The 23,071-nt window shown below is 41.1% G+C and overlaps 1 protein-coding gene across 1 annotated transcript in view; it reads right to left on the bottom strand.

Moving 5' to 3' along the window:
• Positions 1-22,081, bottom strand: part of pkd2 (polycystic kidney disease 2) — a 57,209-nt gene extending 35,128 nt beyond the window's left edge. Inside the window, exons 1-2 of the mRNA XM_073042340.1 lie at positions 21,441-22,081; positions 5,167-5,280 (exon numbers count right to left, since the gene is read on the bottom strand). Of these exons, the coding sequence (XP_072898441.1) occupies positions 5,167-5,280; positions 21,441-21,837 (511 nt within the window). The 5' untranslated portion in view covers positions 21,838-22,081. The remainder of the gene's footprint in view (positions 1-5,166; positions 5,281-21,440) is intronic.
• Positions 22,082-23,071: the final 990 nt, after the last annotated feature.

Raw genomic sequence — 23,071 nt, 5'->3', positions numbered from 1 at the left:
TCTCCCATCTGGTAGACGATACAAAAGCCTGAAAGTATGTACCACACTGTTCAGGAACAGGTTCTGTCCCACTGTTACAAGACTTTGAATTGTTCACTACTACAATAAGTTGGACAATTGACCTCACAATCTACCTTATGACCTTGCACCTTTACTGTCTACCTGCATTGTACTTTCTCTGCAAGTTTAACATGTTCTGTTATTGTTTTAACTTGTACTGCCTCAATACGTTATGTAATGAAAAACTGATCTGCATGAACAGTATGCAAGACAACTTTTCACTGTACCTCTGTACATGTGACAATAAACAATCCAATCCCAATCAAACCCTTAAATATTTTGCATTATTTACTATTTAAATGTCAGCAACCTGCACAACATTTTAAGGCACTTCAGCCAAGCAGATATTATTAGTTGATCATCATCAGATTTGCACTTCTATTAATGGCCAAAAGCACAACAGTGCCCAATGTCGTAGGAAACAGGATGATGTGGGAAAAGGTACGAAAAAAAACTTTAACTGACAAATGGCCTTGGATGTTGGTACAGGAAGTGAGGATTGGGGAGTTCAGAATCTCGAAGGAGCACTAAAAAGTAAATGTATCTTTTGTGCTCTATTAATGTTTGCTGATCTTTGTTTACTGTACAAATGCCCACAAATTACATCACCAAACACTCAAAAGTTCATTGCTCATTCTGTATGCCAAGTTTACACATAAAATTACCTCATCTAAAAGGACAGAACACTCAGCCTACAACCAAAATAGAAAAAAAAACAAATTAATTCTCAATTAAGCAATCTACTTCTATTCCTGTCGACAAAGAATTCAGGGCAGATTGAAAATTTCACAAAAAGAATGTTTGTTACCAATTCAATTCCTTGCTTGTAATAAAGCACTTTAGAACTTAATTTCCAGTCTCTTTTTGGAAATAACAAATCCTTCTTAAATTTTCATAGGACTTTCGTAACTGCTATTGACAAAGGTTGATCATTGAAAAATTTAATAATTAAATATGAGTGGAAGCTCTTAATTATGGAATATAATAAATATAAAAAATATTCAGTTATAAAATAGCCACTTGAAAGACAGTAAAAATTTAGTGAAAACTCAGTTCAGGAAATGCTATGGTTTCCAAGGGTTTTCCATTTCTAGCCCTGTCGTACACAATCACCTTTTTTTACCTACCACGTTCGATTCAGCATTCCATGTTTGGTACAGGAAGGGCATTAGACATTTTGAATATCTCTTCATTGGTAACCGCTTCGCTTCTTTTCAACAGCTCTCTGTTAAGTTCAACCTGCCTAATGCTCACTTTTTCAGATATCTTCAAATCCGACACTTCACTGCTCCTTTAATTCCTAACTTTCCTGAAATGCCTGCGAAAAATGCTATGGACCTATTTCTCTCCATTAATCCACTAGGTAAAGGTTTAATTTCAATTATCCAAGATAAACTAGCAGCCTTACGACGGGCCCCTGTGGATAAAATTAAAATGGCCTGGGAGCAGGATTTAAATATCACCTTATCCGAGGAGAGCTGGGACTCAGTTCTCAAGTCGGTTAACTCAACCTCTCTTTGTGCTCGCCATTGTCTCTTACAGTTTAAGATTGTTCATAGAGCCCATATGTCTAAATCTAAACTATCTCGATTCTACCCTGGCATTAGTCCACTCTGTGATAAATGCAAGAGGGGCGTGGCCTCTCTCATCCATATGTACTGGCTCTGTCCTAGCTTGGAGAAATTCTGGAAAGATGTCTTCACTACACTATCGGGTATTCTGAATCAGCACCTAGAACCTAACCCCTTAATTGCTCTGTTCGGTTTTTGGGGCGAGACAGATTTATGTCTGGGTCCGACCAAATGCCGAATACTATCCTTTGCCTCTCTCCTGGCGAGACGCTTGATCCTCCTTAGATGGAGAGATGTTGCCCCGCCCACTCATGCGCAATGGCTTAACGACATTATGGCCTGCTTGGACCTCGAAAAAATTCATTATTCAGTTCTCAATTCGGATTTAAAGTTCCATAAGGTCTGGGGGCCTTTTATCGAGTACTTTCATAACCTTCCTCTTGACTAGGGTTTTTTTTCTTTTCGGTCCCTTGCTTTCAGCTCCCTTTTTTTTTCTGGTAGTAGGCATTATTATCCTCTGTTGCTAAGTGTATTCACAGTCTGGGAGTTTGACTGTCCGGACTTATACTCTCTATATTGTGTGGTGGTTGGTCTGGAATTGTTGTTTTTTTTTCTTGTGTTGTGGGGTTTGGGGAGGACACTAAGCTCACTTGTCTTTAATTTAGGTGCTTTTTTGTTAAATTCTCTTCCTTTGTAGCATATTGTTATTGTATGCTTAACCTTGCTCTGTATTAATGCTCCTCACTGGGATTTGGGGTTTTTAATTTTGTAAAATGTTTTGAAAAACTAATAAAAAAATTTAAAAAAAAATTAGTGAAAATAAAACATAAACATAGTGAACATAAAACATATTTGATCCTATACTCAAATACATATTTAACATTTTGTCCTTGATTTCAATCTTTACTCTAATTATAATTTCAAATTTCTGAGGAAACAAGAGGCAGATGAAACTCACGCGGAATAACCCAAGGATTCTTCTAATGGAATTATAAAGTTATCAGCAAAATTCACTTACGAATTTGAGACAGGAATTTGTAATAGGAAAAATTAACATGCTAACCAAGATGCACCTTCCAAGCTAGTTCCATTTGCCAGCTTTTGGCCCATAACCTTACCAAACCATGTATTTGTCCAAATACCTTTTAAAAGTTGTTATTTTACCTGCCTCAACCACTTCCTCTGGCAGCTCATTCATATAGGTACCACCCTCTATGTAAAAATGTTGTCTCTTAAGTTCCTCTTAAATCTTTCCCTTCTCCCTCAAACCTATGCCATGTAGTTCTTGGATCCCCAACCCTGGAAAAAAGACTGAGTGCATTCACCCTATCTGTTCCCCTCATTATAGTACACACTTTTATACGATCACTTCTCAGTCTTCTACACTTTAAGGCATCAAGCTACAAGAGCAAGGATAGAAATAGTCTCATTTCAATTGAAGGTGAAATCCACGTGTGCTCACGTTCGACCCAGAAATGAGTGTGCAACAAAAAATCAGCACAGGTTTCACATGCTAGGCCTATATTTGAGCCTGATCACATCACTTATTAAGGAAATGTTTTTTCAAAGTCTTGCATAAAATTGTGTCTTAGGCTACATTTTTGCTTTGGTTTATGGTTTTTAGTAACTTTGCTAAATAGTATTAATTACAACCTTTATTAAATTAAATCTACTGAAACTACCTTTAGAAAAATTAAATCCTATTTTGGCTTAAGCCAGTTATTTAACAGAAATGTATTATGTTTGCCTTATGAGATTATAGAATTTATGAAAGGAAAAGAAAGATTAATTTCAAGAAAGGCAAGCTAAGCTTAACTACCCTTTTCTCTCCCCCCCAAAGAAAGGCTGGCTAAAAGTTAATTCTCTACTCAAAAGAGCATTGACAATTATTTTTGGATTATTGTATCTACAACTTACTGATCATGCTAACAAACCATAAGTGTAGATATAATAACTTTTTTTTTATTTTTTAATTTTTTTTTTTTTTACACAGGGGTTCCCCAAGACCTGAAAATAATTTCAAGGGCTCCTCCAGGGCAAAAAGGCTGAGAAAGACTGGTGTAAAGAATAAAGTCCTAGCTTGTCCAATCTCTCCCTATAACTCAATCCCACAAGTCCTGGTAAAATCCTTGTACATCTTTTCTGCACTCTCTCCATTTTAATAACATCTTTCCCATAGACGTTTTCAGGCAGGAACACGCCATTTCAGTGTGGACGGAGGGTCAAAACAAAGAGAAAAAGCTTCGATTACAGATTTATCTGGTCTAGTGTGGACACAGCCCAAGGCCACAGCAGGATACAGATCAGATGGAAAGTTGAGTAGAGTGTTGGCAGATGGAATTCAATTTCAGCAAGTGCACGGAAATGCATTTTGGGATGTTAAATAGGAATAGGGGAGACAGTAAACTGTAGAGTGCAAAGCAATGTTGATGAACAGTGGAACCTTGGGGTTTGTCTGTGGTTCTCTGAATGTGATGAAAGAAAGCATACGGTGTAGACACTAGAGATTTTGCATCAACACATACAAAATGCTGGAGGAACTTAGCAAATCAGGCAGTATCCATGGAAGGGAATAAACAGTCAGTGTTAGGACGGAGTCTCTTTAACTGGACTCATGAGCATCTTGTTCCTGTTACTCAAAGCATACAGCATGTTTGCCTTTATAAGCTGGGGCACAGAAATAAAAGTTGGAAATAACATTGCAACATTACAAATCACTGATTAGATCACACTTAGAATATCCTGTGCGGTTCTGGTCACCACCTCATAAGGAAAGACGTGAATGTGCTGAAGATATCGCAGAAGTGATTCACCAAGATGTTGCTTCAATTGAAGATCTTTAGTTCTGGGGAGAGCTTGAATAAACTAAGTTTGTTTCCCTTGGAATAATGGAGACTGAGGGGTGACCTGATAGAAGTATACAAAAAATCATAAAAGCAGGATAATGCAGATAATCATAATGTTACTCCCACAGTAGGGATAGAGCACAGTTTTAAGGCAAGGTGGAGGAGTTTTAGGGGGTATCCAAGGTAAAGTTTTTTGACACAGGGAGTAGTTGATATTTGAAACACACTGCGAGCAATAGTAAAGGAATCAAATAAACATAAGACTTTAAGCAGACACTTAGACCATAAAACATAGGAGCAGAATTAGACCATTTGGCCCATCAAGTCTGCTCCACTATGACTGATTTATTTTTCCTCTCAACCCCATTCTCCTGCCTTTTCCCTGAAACATTGACCCTGATGGGACTTAAGAGACCTAATGCAAGCAAGTGGGACTAGTGTTGATAGGTATAATGGTTAGCATGGGAAATGGTGAGACAAAGGGCCCCATTTCTATACTGTACAACTACGGAATTTTATTGGTAAACTGGAACAACTTCCTTCTCTAAGCTGAAGAAACTGATATAATCTATTATCCTACAAACACTTTATTATAAAAAACAAAGATGTAAAAAGCAACCACTTAAAATATTATAGCATTAACCAAAAACAAGATTAAAAATAATCGTTAAATGAAAGATCACACTTACAGATGCAGAGAACAACCATGAAAACTGAATATGTCACTAATTCTCGCAACATGTTCTTCAGGTATCTTTCTCTGTTGACAGTCTGATCCTCCATCAGCCGGGTTCCCCATAAAGCTGAAAAAAAGTACACATAACAATGATTTGAACTATTGACTATTAAGGCACCATTTTTAGCAGTACTGAGTAATTAAGATAACAGACAAGCAAGTTAATGCAGGCATGTAGATAGAAAAAAATATATCAAAGTATATACAGACTACTTTAAAGCAGAAATAAACAGGTCACAGTCCATGAAATTTATAACATTTCTAAAGTTTACCACTGGCTGGTTTGATAATGACAACTGTGCAGTAATGAAAGCCATTTAATGTTGAAGGCAAAGCCTGTCAGAGTCCCTCTCACTCAAGAACACACAATTCATATACAGCAAGGAATTGAGGAAGATTAATTTAATGCTAGATTCTTAATACTTGTTAACTTTGTCAAAGCATGGACTCCATACCCACTATCAAACCAATTTACACTATCCTTTTTTTATATATTTATTGTTCCTTTATTCCCATCAACTCTCCCTAGATTCTACCATACACATTTACAGTAGTCGTTAGTCAATTAATTTAGAGATACAGCACAGAAAAGGCCTTTCTGGCACTTCAAACCACATCGCCCAATAAACCCTGCCCCCCCCCCAAACCTATTCATGGGAAAACTTACAGCGGCTAATTAATCTACCCAGTACATCTATTATCTGTGGGAGGAAATGGGAAAACCCATGCATTCCAGAGAGGACACAGACACCTTACAGAGGATGTCAGGATTGAACTCCAAACTTCGATGCCCCGAGCCGCAACAGTGTCTCACTAACTGTTATGCCACCCACCAAATAGCATGCTATTGTAATACAAGAGGAAACAGGATCACCTGGAGGAAACCCACACAGTCACAAGTAGAATACGCAAATTCCACACCAGAGATCAGGAACGAACCCAAGTTCTTGGAGTTGTGATCTAGCAGCTCTACCACCTTAATCACTGTGTAATTTAACAGGAATGAACAAGCTCCAACCGCTTTACCTTAGCCACCCAATGTTATAAAATGCTAAGATGTATATAGCGAGAATGTTGACTGATTTATATTATACCCACAATTTTATTTTGTTACTGTAAATATTTTAAGCATGATGTTTTGTCTGAATCACCTTCATTTCAGGTTTTATAAACTGGAGCTACTCTGTGCAAGCAACAAGTTTTGTGGCTGAGGGAAAGGAAAGAATGAAGATAGAAACACTGGAGGCTGCAATACAGTGCATGTGTAGTGGATGAGAGACCAGCGTGCAATAAACATCTGAGGCCAATGAGCTTGATGCAGATCATCAGGAAACACTGCATTCATTTCAGACTAAATAATCATATACCTGAGGTAACAGAGAATTTAATGAAGGCAGACAATAGTTGTTGTCTATGTGGTTATCATTAAGGCTTTTGACATATTCCTGCATTGTATGACTGTCCAAAAGATTAAAGCACTAAGAATCAGAGATCGACTCAGTGATAACAGGCAAAGGGTAGTGGTGAATGGACACCTGAACTAGAGGTCATGGGTTAAGGGTCAAAGGTGAACTGTTTAAAGGGAACATCTTCACTCAGAGGGTGGTGAGAGTGTGGAATGAGTTGCCGGCGGAAGTGATGTATTTGCGTTTGATTTCAACATTTGAGAGAAAATTGGATAAATATATGGATGGGGGGGGGGGGGTACGGAGGGCTGTGGTCCGGGTGCAGGTTGATGGGACTAGGCAGATTAATAACTTGTCACAGACTAGATGGGCCAAATGGCTTGTTTCTATGCTGCAGTGTCTGTGACTGTTTTTCTGACTAAAAATCTCTAACAAATGGTCTACCACACGGATTTGTGCTGGAATCTTTATTATTTGGGAGGATACAGGGGGTATGATGTAGGGGTTATTATTCTATTATGGATTTATTGAGCATGCCTGCAAGAAAATGGATCTCAGGGATGTATATGACGACATATGTACTTTGAACTTTGAAATTTTGATGATTAAAGTTTGCAGATTACACAAAAATTGGTAGAGTCTTAGATAACAAAATAGTTTAAAAATACTGGACACAGATCAGCTGAAAAGTTAGACTGAGCAGTGGCAGTTGAAACTTAATCCAAATAAATGTGAAGTAATGCACATTGAGGGGTCAAATTCTGGAAAGACAAAGTAAATGGCAAGGACCATAAGAGCATTGTTGTACAGGGAGGCCTTGGGGTAAAAGTCCATAGCTCTCTGAAAATGTTGTTGTTGTTCGTCCTTTGGAGTCGAAGATGACCACGACTTCTGTCAGGTGGAGGGTTTGTGACTGTGGGTCCGGAGGTGACTGGTGAGGCCAATCCGGGCCCTGAAAGCTCGCCCACGTGTGGGACACATGAGGGTAGGTGCTGCAGTGGAAGTGGAGGTAACTCGAGCTTTGCGCGCGGCGTGTTTCCTCTGAGCCTCTGCGGTGCGTCTGATTTCTGCTGCATACGCTCCTTTAGTGGTCCTGCTCCACCAGGTTGGGTGGTCCAGAGCAAGCGATTCCCAGCTACTGGGATTGATGTTGAGATCTTTGAGGGACACTTTGAGGCAGTCTTTGAAACGTTTCTTCTGCCCTCTAACTGAGCGCTTGCCCTGGCTCAGCTCTCCATACAACAGCTGTTTTGGTAGTCAACTGTCAGACATCCTGACGACATGGCCAGCCCATCTGGCTTGGGCTTTCTGTAGGAGGGTGTAGACACTGTGGGTGCTAGCCCGCTCCAGGACCTCCGTGTCTGGGACTTTGTCCTGCCATCGTACATGGAGAAGTCTGTGGAGGCAGCTCAAGTGGAAGTGGTTGAGCTGTTTAGCGTGTCTGCTGTAGACAGTCCAAGTCTCGCTGGCATAGAGGAGGGTGGTGAGAACCACTGCTCGGTAGACCTTCAGCTTGGTGGTAAGGCTGAGTCCTCTCCGCTCCCATACATTCTCACGGAGTCTCCCAAAGGCAGCACTGGCTTTGGCAATTCTGTTGCTGATCTCTGCATCTATGTTCACCGCTCGTGATAGAGTACTGCCCAGATAAGTAAAGCTGTCGACTGCCGGTAACTTTTGCCCCTGACTACACAGGTGGAGAGGGTATTGAAGAAAACACTTGATATGCCTGCTTCATAGGCCAAAACATCATATAAGAAGCGGATGACATGTTGCAGTTGTGCAAAACGTTGGTTAGAATACATTTGGAGTAAAGATTGCATAGCGCATTAATGCCTTCTGGAATATAGGAGATTGAAAGGTGACCTTGTAGAGCTTTACAAAGTTATAAGTACAGACAGGATATAAATTCAGAATCTTTTTCCCAGGGCAGGAAGTCTAGAATTAGAGGGCACTCTAAGGTGAGAGGCAGAGAAATTTAAAGAAGATCTGAGGGCCAAGTTTTTTTTTAAATACACAAAGGATGATGACCATCTGGAATGAGCTTTCAGAAAAGGTAGCGGAGGTCACTACCATTACAACATTTAAAAGGCACTTGGACAGGAAAGTAATAAAGGGATATGGGCCAAAGGCAGCAGATGGGATTAGCACAAATAGGCATCATGGTTGGAATGGACAAGGTGGACCATTAGAGCCGATTCTGTGCTGTACATTTTTGTGATTCTATGATATTAGGCTTTAATGTTTGGATTAACCAGAATAACTTTTATATTGTTGGGTGCAACTTGAATATTTTTAGACAAAAATACCAATTAGGAAGTCTGTTTAAAATGCTGGATATACAACTTCTTGAATACATATTGTGCAGCAGGGAATTTACAAAAGTTGGTTAAAACAGAAAGATGTTGCAAGGCTCTCCTTTGCTTCACTGCAAGTGTATATCTCGAATTGCACCCAAAGTAGTGTTGTTGGGGTGGTGGAAACAAGTTATCCCACATTCTCCTCATGCTTGCAATGCTACCCCAGCATTGATGAACCAATTAACAGCCAAGTTTCCTACCTTACAGCAACAAGAGGAACAGAAGCCTTAGGTCCCATACCACCAGGTTCAGGAACAGATTTTACCCTACAACCATCAGCCTCCTGAAAAGACCTGGATAACTTCACTCACAACTCTGAACTGACTCTACAATATACAGACTCTTTATAACTCATGATCTCAGTATCATATTTTTATTTCAATAATTTGTCTTCTTTTGCACAATGTTTCTTTATCAGTTTTATGTATGGTTTTTCAAAAAGTCTATCGTATTTCTGTAAATGCCTGCAAGAAAATGAATCTCCAGGTAACATATATGTATTTGATAATAAATTTTACGAACGTTTGTACTGTGACTTCCAAACTTCTTCATTATCTGTAAAGTGCTATGGGACTTCCTGCAGCTATGAATGACACTTCAAAAACAAGAGTTTTGCTTTCATCCATCACTTAGTATTTCCCAACAAGATCTACAGTATTGTGTAAAAGTCTTAGGCACATATATATAGCTAGGATACCCAAGACTTTTGCACAATACTGTATTAACTTTATATATTACACTGTATTGCTGCTACAAAACAAAAACAACTTTCATGACATATGAGATTGTTCATGACAGATGATAAATGTGATTCTGATAACGGGTTTCAATTGTGGACTTAGAGTGGAAAAGGGGGCAGGAGAAGGGAATCATGGTTGGGAAAAGGGAAAAGACCAGAGAGACATTCTGTAATGATCAATAAATCAAATGTCTGGAATCAAGGTGTCTCATGGCTGGGTATGGCTGCACCCTTGCCAGCTCCTGCCCCTCGCACTCCTTCTCTGCCACCTATCCCTCACCACTCCTGGGGTGCTCCATCCTTATCATTCCCAACATCCTTTGATCCAGCAGATTTACAAACTTGCTCTCCATTCTATGTTGACAAATAGAGTACTGTGCAAAAGTCTTAGGCACCTTAGCTATATACATGTGCCTAAGCAGCAATAACCTCCACCAAACTTTTCCTGTGGCTATTGATCAGATTTGTATAACGGCAAGGACCATCTCTCCATACAAGAAGTTTTCAGTTCATCAATATTTCTGGGATATACAAACTGTAAGGAATCTCAAATCACAGCTTATGCAGGTCAAAGATGACTTGGGACACAGTACAGTTGGCATTTACAGTATTTCCTGTGAATGCGGAGCAGCGTATATCAGCCAGACGGTTGAAATCCTCATCAAGGAGCACAGAAGGTGTAGCTGTTTGAGTTACCCAAAGAAATCGGTGGTAGCAGAACATTGCATTCGCAATGGTCATAGGATTCACTTCAACAGCACAAAACTACTGTGCTGCGCTAATGGATTTTAGGACCACCTAGTGAAGGAAGCCATTGAAGTAAAACTAGAGGAAAAGAATTTTAACAAAGACTAAGGTTTCACTCTAAGTAAGAACTGGAATTCAATTGTAAACAGGGTGGGACAGCAAAAACCAAATTGGATGAGGGCAAACCAATTAGGAGGGATAGACGACAAGGGTATACATACCATCAGACTAGACACACCCAGGCATCATCCCTGATGAAGATGGCAGAGTTTGCCGTCAAAACATCAGTTAAAATCATACCTGTACCCTGCTGGAAGTCCAAGGAGTTTATTCATCATACATACTGGAAAAGCACTAGATCCTTTTTCTGAGATACCTTGCACAAACAACCCTTTTCAGGTCATGCCACAGCACTTCAATTGGGTTAAAAGCTGAACTAAGACTTGGTTATTCCAAAACTCGAATTTTCTTCTTTTTAAACCATTCTGTTGTTGATTTAGTCTTGTCTTTCTGATGATTGACCTGTTGCATCAACCAACTTCTATTAAGCTTCAGGTGACAGACCACTACCCTGACATTCTCCTGTAAAATGTCCTGATACAATTTTGAATTCACTGTTTCTTCAATAATTGCAAGCCATCCAGGCCCTGAGGCACCAAAGCAAAATGATGCTTCTTCCACCATGCTTCTGAGGTTGGGATGGTGTTAGTGTGCAGTGCCGTCTTTCCTCCAAACATAGCGGTTTGCACCTCTGTCAAAAAGTTCAACTTTTGTCTCATCTGTCCACAGAACATTGTCCCAGAAGTGTTGTGGAACACCCAGGTGATCATTTGCAAACTTGAGACATGCAGCAATTTTTTTTTTTGGAGAGCAAGGTTTCCTTCATGGTGTCCTTCCATGAGCACCATTCTTGTTCAATGTTTTTCTTACAGTGGATACATGAATAGATTTTTGCAAGTTCTAGCGATTTCTGCAGGTCTTTTGCTGTTACCCTTGGGTACTTTTTCACTTGAGCCCTTGGCGTGATCTTTGCAGGATGTCCAATCCCAGTTTAGGCAGTCACTTAGATGAAGATCAGACCACATTTTGAGTAATTAATGCAAAAACCAGGTAACTGCAAAGGGTTCACAAACTTTTCTTGCAGCTGTACATTATGTACAACCTTGAGATTTGTCTCCTTACAGGCAACCATGAAACAAAGAAACCCAATAGAATTCAATAAAAACCATCAAACATATAATAGAACATAGAATAGTACAGCACAGTACAGGCCCTTCGGCCCACAATGTTGTGCCAACCCTCAAACCCTGACTCCGATATAACCCCCCACCTTAAATAATCTACAAAAAAAAAGAACAAATCGTGCAAACAATAAAAAGCAAATAACATTCAGAACTAAAGTTCATGAAAGTGAGTTCACAGCCATGAAGCTAGTCATCACTGCAGCCCATCCAATAGCCCATTAGTTGGAGGCCACAGCCTTGTTCAGAGCAGAGCAGAGAGCTGAGCAATGAGATGAACACAGGCCTGTCCCTGACACCCTGACCTTTTCAATCTAGCCCAGTGCTTAAATCAGGCAAACACAGATCCATTCCTTGCTGCCAGATCTGGGCCCTGCTGCTTTGATACACTCTCAGGTCACCTGAAGAACATCAAGGTAGATAAGTCCCCAAGTGCTGATGGAATGTATGCCAAGTTACTGAGAGAACCAAGAGATAAGATTGCTGGAACCTTGACTATTATCATTGTGTCCTCTCTATTATAGGTGAGGATACAGAGGACTGGCGAGTAGGTAATGTTGATTCATTATTCAAGAAAGGAAATATGGATAATCGTATAACCTATAGACCACTGAGTTAACATCAGTAGATGGAAAGTTGCAGCAGAGGATTCTTAGGGATAGGATTCACAAGCATTTAGAAAACTATGGCCTAATTAGGAACAGTCAACATGGCTTTGCGCGGGACAAGTTGATTTTTTTGAGGAGATGACAAAGGTGATTGATGAAGGTAGAGCTGTGGATGTTGCCTACATATTTTGAGTTAGGTATTTGACAAGGTGCCCCCCCCCCCCCCATGGGAAGCTCATTCAGAAAATTAATGTGCATGGGATCCATAGCATACTGGCTGTCCATAAAAGATAAGGGTATAGAGGTTGATGGGACTTATTCTGGTTGAAGTTCTGTGACTAGTGGTATTCTGCAGGGATTTGTATCAGGCTCTCTGCTGTTTGTGATATATAGAGACGATCTGCATGAAAATGTAGATCGGTGGGTTAATCCATTTGCAGAACACTGGTGGTGTTGAGGATAATGTAGAAGATTGGCAAAGGATACAGTGGGATATAGTTGCAAATATAGGTGGGAAAGTGGCAAATGGAGTTTACCATGGCTCAATGTGAAGAATTCCACATTGGGTGATCAAATGTAAAAAATGTACACTTAATACCAATTCCCATAATTATGTTGATAAGTAGATTTGTCCAAGTCCATAGCTCCCTAAAAGTAGTTACACAGGCTGATGGGGTGGCAAGAGGAATATGCCATGCTTGCCTTTATTAGTCAAGGAATTGAATTCAAGAGTCAGTAAATTATGTTGCAGCTTTATAAAACTCTAATTAGGTTGCATTTGAAGTATTGTGCTCAGTTCTAGTTGACCCATTATGATTTCAGGAAAGATGTTGAGGCTTTGGGAAGAGTGCAGAAGAGGCTTACCAGGATGTTGCTTGGATTAAGGGCATGTGCAATAAGAAGAGGTTGGACAAACTTGTTTTTTTTCCTAGATCAGAGAGGAAAGCTGAGGAAAGACTTGAAAGAAGTTTATAATATTATGAGAGGCATAGTAAGAGTAGGCATTTCCAGTACCATTTTCTCCAGAGTTGAAAAGTCTCATAGCAGATGGCACGCATTTAAGGTTAAAAGAGGCAAGTTCAAACGAGATGTGTAGGGCAAGTTGTTGTTTTTTATTAATACAAAGACTGGTGGGTGCCTGGAATACACTGCCTGGGGCAGATGCCATTAAGATAGAGACATTCAAGAAGCTCTTAGATAGGAGCATAAATATGAAAGGAATGGAAGGACATTGACATTGTGTATGCTGAAGGATTAGTTCAGTTGGGCATTGGATTACTAATTTAATTAGTTTAGCACAACATTATGTGCTGAAGGGCCTGTTCCTGTGTGGTGCTGTTCTATATTTGACCTAATACACAAACGTTTGTATTAAAAAAAAACAAGTTTTTCAGCGTTTGAGCCAATCAGTCACAAAATGAAATGGATCAACCAGTTATTAACCATTTCAACGGGCATAAAAATAATCTACAGACAACAGCCATTACGGATCAAAGTATTTCATTGTCTGTGAAGTGCCTTGGGTCTGAGACTCAATTGGACAATAAAGTATTATCATTTAATTTAATAAGAGGTTTGGCATAATGATCACATTTCATGATTCATTGTTTAGAACTTTTAAAGCATTTATATAACCCAGTCTGATTTCCTTAAATTTAATAAAGTTACATGGAACACAGAGCAAACCACTGCTCAAACTTAATTCTGAACATTTATCAAAATTATATTTATAGACTGAATCATACAACAGATCATACTGTACTAAACAATATATTCAACAGATGAAACTTTCCTGTTATCTCATACTTTCTAGCCTAACGTTATCAAAGTGTCAAATACTTAAAAGTGCCAAATACAAATTCACCGTTGACAACACTGCTGTTGGAGGGGATTGATGAGTCAGCATTTGTGAGCAAGAACAGGACACCTAGTTGAGTGGTACCACAAGTCTCGCTTAACATCAGTAAAACTAAAGAGCTGGTTGTTGATTTCAGGAAGGGCAAGGAGGATAAGTATGCACCAGTTTACAATGGGGGAAAATCGGCAAAGGTGAGAGTCAGACATTTTAAATTCCTGGGTGTTAACATATCAGATGACATGTCCTGGGCCCAACATATAGATGCAATCACAAGGAAGGTGCGCCAGGGTCTTACTTAGGAGGTTCAGCTTGTCACCAAACACTCTCACAAACTTCTACCAATGTACTGTTGAAAGTCTGGTATGGCAATTTGAATATGCAGGAACGCAAGAAGCTGTAGAGTGTAGAAGACTCAGCCCAATACATCATGGGTACATCCTTCTCCACCAGCAGTAGTATCCAGACAAGATCCTCTCTTAACAAGGCAACATTCATCAAAGATCATCATTTGGGCTATGCCATCTTCTCACAGCCACTATCTGAAGTCCCTTACCACCAGATTCAATAACAGCTACCTCCCTTTAACTATTCGGTTTCGATCACTTTGCACTAAAAATCGATTTATTTTTAAATTGATTTAAAAATTGATTCTAATAGTGTTCTTTCTTGAATTATTTTATGTTTTTCTTGTGAATGCTGCTTATATGATGTTCTGTGCCAGTGTGCTTTTGCAAGTAACTTTTTCATTACACCTGTGCATAAATTTACTTGTGCAAATTACAATAATTTTCACTTTGAAGTGTGCCCAAGCTAATCCAATCCAATGCCTCATACAGTGACACCTTCCGGCAGCTTTGCCTTTCAACTTGTCCCCTTCAGCTCCCTGAGCAGGACCACAGATTCAAAATGCCAATTCTGATTCCATTCAAACTGCTTCTATTCTGGAAGGTGGGGTCTGGTGCTTGGTTAAAATACAGCCAAAATAATTTCATCCAAGGTTTCTGCATAAGAAGGTGATGTACAAGATTAATCAAAGGTATTCTAAGTAGTTGCCGTCACCTAAAATGGAGTTAAATTGAGATAAAATTGAGTTAATTAAAAGTCACTTGGTCAAAGCAACCCCAAAGGAAAATAGAAACATAGAAAATAGGTGCAGGTGTAGGTTATTAGGCCCTTCGAGCCTGCACTGCCATTCAGTATGACCATGGCTGATGATCAATGAGGCAGATTGGAAAGGTAATTCCAGAGCTGTACCAGAATACAAGAACCAAACATACAATTGTTAATGAATATGGAGAATCAGGAATGCATATGTCAGAACTGCAAATGCAGAGGTCTTGATAAATTGTTAGAGGTTACACAGCTAGAATGGTAGAAAGGAATATTGTGATATAAACATATTAAAGGGAATTTTAAAAGGAAGTTTCTGCTGGAACAGTAATAAATGATCAGCAAGCACAGGAGTGATAGATAAAGGAGGCTTGGTTCAGCTCAATAGAAAAGTAGCACAAACCTTAAATTATTTTAATGGACAGACAAAAACATAATACAAGGACCAGGTCCAGCAATAGGTTGCCAAGCCAAGTAAAGGAATTGTAAGCAAGCAGGCCCAATATCAGTGGTGGGAAAGAAACAAAGAAAACCTACAGCACAATACAGGCCCCTTGGCCCACAAAGCTGTGCCAAAAATGTCATTACCTTAGAACCACCTAGGCTTACCCATAGCCCTCTATTTTTCTAAGCTCCATGTATCTATCCAGGAGTCTCTTAAAAGACCCTATTATTTCCACCTCCACCACTGCCGACAGCCCATTCCACGCACTGACCACTCTTTGCGTAAAGAATTTACCCCTGACATTTTCTCTGTACCTACTTCCAAGCACCTTAAAACTATGCTCTCTCGTGCCAGCCATTTCAGCCCTGGAAAAAAGTCTCTGACTATCCACATATAACTATACAACAATTACAGCACGGAAACAGGCCATCTCGGCCCTTCTAGTCCGTGCCGACTGCTTACTCTCTCCTAGTCCCACCAACCGGCACTCAGCCCATAACCCTCCATTCCTTTCCTGTCCATACCTATCCAATTTTACTTTAAATGACAATATCAAACCTGCCTCTACCACTTCTACTGGAAGCTTGTTCCACACAGCTACCACTCTCAGAGTAAAGAAATTCCCCCTCGTGTTACCCCTAAACTTTTGTCCCCTAACTCTCAACTCATGTCTTCTTGTTTGAATCTCCCCTACTCTCAATGGAAAAAAGCCTATCCACGTCAACTCTATCTATCCCCCTCATAATTTTAAATACCTCTATCAAGTCCCCCCTCAACCTTCTACACTCCAGAGAATAAAGACCTAACTTGTTCAACCTTTCTCTGTAACTTAGGTGCTGAAACCCAGGTAACATTCTAGTAAATCTCCTCTGTACTCTCTCTCTCTACATGATCAATGCCCCTCATTATCTTGTACACAGATACTAGTGTGAATTCTGAGTGACATGACTTATTTTTATTTGGGAAAGCAAGGACTGATTAGGGATACTATACATATTTTGTGCATGGGAAATTATGTCTCACAAGTTTTATGAAGTTGCTTTTGAAAAGGTCGCCATGTATATTGATGACACTAGGCTGCTACACACTAATTATATTTCAGCAAACCTTCAAACAAGGTCAGATGGTCTGAAAGGAGAGAGCACATTGGGATTTAGGGTGAGCTGGCCAACTGGATACACAATAATCATTGGTATTAGGAAATAGAGTGGTAGTAGAGAGTTGCTTTTCAGATTAGAGATCTGTGGCCAGTGGTGTGCAGCAGGAATTAGTGAGTCCCCTGCTGTTTGTCATACATATTTGATGACTTGAATAAGAATGTAGGCAGCAAGAATAGTAACTTTGAGACCACACCAAAATTGGTGACATAGTAAACAGCAAAGTAATTAGTCCACAAGACATAAGAGTAGAATTAGGCCATTGGGCCCATCAAGTTTATGCTGTCATTCCATCATGGCTGATTATCCCCTCAACCACATTCTCTTGCTTTCTCTCAGTAACCTTTGAAATCCTTACTAATCAAGAACCTATCAGCTTTGCTTTAAGTATACCCAATGACTTGGCCTTCTCAGCTGTCTGTGGCAACGAATTCCACAGATTCACCACCTCTGCCTAAAGAAATTTCTCATGTCTGTTTTAAAGGAATATTGTTGTATTCTGAGACTCTGGTCTTGTGTTCCCCCACTATAGGAAACATCCTCTCCACATCTGCTCATGCCTAGATAGCCTTTCACTATTCAATAGGTTTCAATGAGATCCCCCCTCATTCTTCTAAACTCCAGCAAGTACAGACCCAGTGCCATTAAGTAGTTCTTTCATTACTAGAATCATTCTCATGAACATCCTCTGGACCCTCTCCAATGCCAGCACACATTTTCTTAGAAAAGGGGCCCAAAACAGCACACAATACTCCAAGTGCGGTCTGACCAATGCCTTATAAAGCTTCAGCATTACATCCTTGTTTTTATATTCTAGTCCTCTTGAAGTGAATGCTAACATCACATCTGCCTTCCTCACCACCGGCTCAACCTGAAAATTAGCCTTTAGGAAATCCTGCGCGAGGACTCCCAAGTCCCTTTGCATCGCTGATATCTGAATTTGCTCGTGTAGAAAATGGTTAATGCCTTTATTCCTTCTACCAAAGTGCATGACTAATCACTTCCCAACACCGTATTCCATCTGCCACTTTTTTGGCCATTTTCCTAATCATTCTAAATCCTTCCGCAGACTCCCTGTTTCCTTGACACTATCTGCTCCTCCACTTATCTTTGTATCATCTGCAAACTTGGCTACAGAGCCATCAATTTCACCACTTTAATCACTGACATATAATGTAAAAAGAACTGGACCCAACACTAACTCTTCTGGAACACCACTAGTCAAAGGCATAGACTAGTCACTGGCAGGCAACCAGAAAAGGCCTCCTTTATTCCCACTCTTTGTGATCTGCCAGTCAGCCAAACTTCTATCCATACTACCCTCTTACCTATAATACCATGGACTCTTATCTCATTAAGCAGCCTCATGTGCAGCACTTTGACAAAGACCTTCTAAAAATCCAAGTACATAACATCTGCCAATTCTACTTTGTCTACTCTGCTTGTTATTTCCTCAAAGAATTCCAACAGGTTTGTCAGAGAAGATTTACTCTTAAGGAAACCAGGCTTCCTTCAGACTATTTTATCATTTTATCTAAGGTTACAGCATGGTGTTGAATCAAATCTGTTGAACTCTAAATATTTTTTATGTCTCTGTGTTGTCACTACTCATTCTTCTTGAGTACAGGCCACTACAGACCTAGCCTACTTTATCTTTTCTCATACAACAGGCCCACAACCTCCGCAACTAACTACACTACCTCCATAACAAGGATATCAATATTCCAGACGTGCTCTCACCAGGGCTCCAACTAAATACAATAATTGCAAAATGAATAAAAATTACTTGCCTTCCATTTTGCTAGCTGCACCTACACGTTAGCTGTCAATGACTTGTGCACTAGCGCACTCAATGCAGTGCTGGATCCCAACATAATTAGGAAGTTTATCAATATTACAGCTAAACTACCACGGCAGTTTTCCAGTACTATTGTCATATCCCTGATTACCATAATATCCAGAAATTTATCAGTCTCTTGCCCCAAATCATGACTATGGAAGAGATCTAAATAGATTCAAATTCCATGAAAAATTTTCTATCAATCCTAAATGGCCCCAGACAGTTTACATCTCAAACGGTGGGAACATTCTCCCTGCAACCAACTTGTTGAGCTCTGTTAAGATTTTTTAAGTTTCAATCTCAATCTACTAAACACCAGACAATACAGTTCCATTCTATTCAATGACTTCTTACAGCACCTGGAACAAGTCCGTGGACCTACACTGCATTCTCTAAACAACTACATTTATGTTAATTATGAAAGATACAACATAAAAGCAGGCATTTCTTCCCAGAGACTCTATTGATCAAACACTCAAGAATCCTAAATTAATCCCATTTTATTCTCCCCACATTCCCTTCACCTCTCCTTAGACTCTACACAAAGGAATTTACACCAGTCAATTGTTCTATCCTATTTGCACTTCTTTAGGTTGGGAGAGGACACAAAAATATCTGGAGGAAACATACATGGTCATAGGGAGAACTTGCAAACTCTGCCCAAACAGGACCAGAGGTCAGGAGATTAAACACAGGTCAATAGCACTGTGAGGCAGCAGCCTGCCTGCTGCACCACTGTGCAGTGATGGACAGTGATATTGATCCCAAAGGAAATGACAGTGTCACAGTAGCATTACAAGTGCACAGATATAAATATTATAAGAGAAGGAGAAAGAATTTAAAAAAAAATTACCACAAACAGTGTAACAGGAGGGGGTCATCACTTCCCTGGCTACAGGTTGACTCATTATAGAGCCTAATGGCCGAGGAAGAATGACCTCATATAGCACTCTTTGGAGTAGCACAGCTGTCCTAGTCTATAACTCAAAGTGCTTCTCCGTTCAGCCAAGGTGGCATGCAGAGGGTGAGAAACATTGTCCAGAATTGCCAGGATTTTCCATAGGGTCCTTTGTTCTACCAAACCTATACACAATATAGACACAGGCACGGCAAGTCTCACCCTAAACAGTCCTTCAATATGATGCAGATCTTCACATGTGAATTCCTCTGTGTAATTTATTGCATCCAATGCTCTTGAACAGAAAAGCCTACAGAAAGTAGTGGATACAGCCCAGTCCATCATGGATAAAACCCTCTCCACCAATGAGTACATCTACAAGGAGCAATGTCGCAGGAAAACAGCATCCATCACCAAGGACCCCACCATTCAGGCCTGCTCTCTTCTCACTGCTGCTATCAGGAGGGTAGTACAGGAGCCTCAAGGCTCACATCACCAGATTCAGGAACAGTTATTATCTTTCAACCATCAGGTTCTTGAACTACAAGGGCCAACTTCACTCACCCAAACACTGAACTGTTTCCACAACCTGTGGACTCGTATTCAAAGTCCTCATCCCATGTTCTCAATATTTATTGCTTATTTATTATTATTTTTTCTTTTTGTATTTGCACACTGTTTGCCCATCTTATAGACAATAGACAGGTTTTTCATTGATTCTAAAGTGTTTCTTTGTATTTACTGTGAATGCACACAGAAAATGAATCTCATCATAACAGATGGTGACATTTTTGTACTTTGGTAATAAATTTATTTTGAACATTGAACAGGTAGCCTTTTAATTTCACTTCCTATTCCCACACTGATGTCTGTCCACAATCTCCTCAATTGCCAAGTTGAATCTAGACACAGATTAGAGCAACACCACCTCATACTCCATCTCGGTAGTCTCCAAACTGGTGCCATGAACATTGATTTCTCTAACTTCCGGTAACCAAATCCCTCTGTTCCCCTTAACCCAATAACCCCATTATTCCTTCTGCTCTCCTTCCCCTGCCCTCTCAATCTGCCCATCATCCACACATTACTCCCTCCAGTTCTCCTTCTACTTCCATGGTCCATTGTCCTCTCATCTTCTCAGGCACTTTGTCTCTTCCAGCTCTCATCTCCCAAATTCTCACATCAAATGCTACTCTCCCATCCCTCACCTACCTCTCATCAATCTTACATGGATCCATTTATCACCAGCCAGCTCTTGCTCCACCCATTTACACTGGCCATCTCTCTTTCTTTACTGTACTCATGAACAGTTTCAACCTGAAACATCAATTTTCAGTTTCTTGCAGAAGAGATTGCAGATGAATATGGAACAACACACAATCTGCTGCAGGAAATCAGGTAGTCAAGTAGCATCCAAGAAGGAAAGGGATTGTCGATGTTTCAGATCAAAACCCTGCATCCAGTCCGCAACATGCATCTTGATACAGGCTTCTTGACCAGAAACATCAACACTTTCTTCCCCCACAATAGATCCACTGAGTTCATCCAGCAGATTTTGTACACAATATACCTGGTGCTAACCAAGTCAAAGAGCATAATGAAATGTAGTTCTAAATTATGAATAAGGATTGTTGACCAGAAACGTCAGTGTTTTTTTTTCCCTCATTCCACATACCCCATTTAAGTTGACTGACTTGTTGCGTGTATCCTGCGCTCTTTGATTTATTTTCTGTTATTGCACTCAGGTCCACAAGGCAGCTCCGGGACTTAGTGCCTCAGTGAAGATCCCACAGCCAGCATGGATCAGAAGACTGCACTCACCTCGGACCTTGCGCAGGATGGTGTGGCCACAGCCCGGCCGGCTACTGTGCTGGGCCTCGGGGCTCTGGTCAGGGTACAGACCAGCGGTCCTGGCGTTGTGCCGGGCATTGTACCCGGCTGGGAGCCCGCTGCCGGACACGGGGCTAGGATTGCTCGGCGCTCCAGACTCGGCCGCCGCAGTCCAGTCCAGCTCCATGTCCAACTCCTCATCGGCCGGCTCGTAGCCCGGGTTGTCGCGACTCCACGCCTGGCGGCCCGCGCCTCGACCCCCGCCCGCCGTTTCTTGCCGGCTCTCCGCGCTCCGCACTCGGCTCATCTCCAGTTGCTCTCCGCCCGATTCCTGCAGGTGGGAGCCAGCCGAGGAGAACCCGGGCTGAGGACGCACCCGGGAGCCCATCCTCGTCTGGGCTTTCACTCCAAGGGCCCTGGCAGCGCGTCTCCTTGGCAACTGGGTAAGCCTAAGGCCTCGGCCACTACTGGACTCGGCCTATACAGCCGCCGGGCACCCTCACAGTGGCCTCGAGTCTCCGCCCGCCATCCACAGGCTGGCGAGATCAAATCAATGACCGACCCAACATCACGTCTGACAAGTTGGGGACGGCCGCAGGAAAACTCCAGGTCCCACACTACTGCCAGCTCCCACCGTGACGCACTGACTGACACCTGGTCCAACCAATCATAGCCTTTGTTGGCGGAATAGTGGGATTGTACCTTGGATGTCCACAAAACTATTGGTCAATCGATCAAAATTGACGCCGGCCAACGCCTTCCATCGTGATTTTATTTACACTCCAGACAATGTGGGAGATCTGGGCTGACGGAACATAGGGGCGGGCGTTTGTACGTCACCCTGATTGAGGTTCAGTTTGACCAATAACACAACAGATTCGGCAGACGCTGGTAATCTCGAGCAATACACACGCGAAATACTGGAGGAACTCTGCAAATCGAGCAGCAGGCGGGAACAGACAGTCGACGTTTCGGGCCGAGACCCTTCGTCAGGACCAATAGTTTCATCAAAAGTTTCGCCTTTTCCTGAGATTAAGTTGGCTGGAGGAAGAGGCCACTCAGCCACCCAACTCTGCCATCTGGGCAAGGCATCAGAAGAGGAAGGTAACGGCGTGTTAAATTTCGACGGTACACGTCACCACCCGAGGGTTCTCCAACAAATAAAAAGAATAAATTACATATTAAAGAAAATCAGCCACTGCACTCAGCGGATTGAGGCATCATCTGTGGTGGGAAATGGACCGTCGATATTTCAGGTCGAGACCCTTCTTCCAGTCGAAACTGGTGGTCAGCAGGTGATGGGTGGGTCCAGGTGGGGCGCTGATAATGCGTGATCTTCACCCAAAATATCGACTGTCCATTTGCCATCTGTCACAGATGCTGCCTGACCCGCTGAGTTTCTCCAGCATCCTTGTGCGTTGGTCCAGATGTCAGCATCTGCAGTCTCTTGTGTCTTGTAAATAAAAACAGAAAATGAATCTTCAGGGAATATCACAAACGAGAGAAAATCTGCAGGTGCTGGAAATCCAAGCAACACACACAAAATGCTGGAGGAGCTCAGCAAACCAGGCAGCATCTGTGGGAAAAAAAAAGCACAGTTGATGTTTCAGAGGACATGTCTG

This window comes from Hemitrygon akajei, chromosome 4, assembly GCF_048418815.1.
Source record: "Hemitrygon akajei chromosome 4, sHemAka1.3, whole genome shotgun sequence".
In the NCBI taxonomy this organism is placed as follows: Eukaryota; Metazoa; Chordata; class Chondrichthyes; order Myliobatiformes; family Dasyatidae; genus Hemitrygon; species Hemitrygon akajei.
Note: the sequence above shows the minus strand (reverse complement) of the source record. Positions and strands in the feature narration are given on the sequence as shown.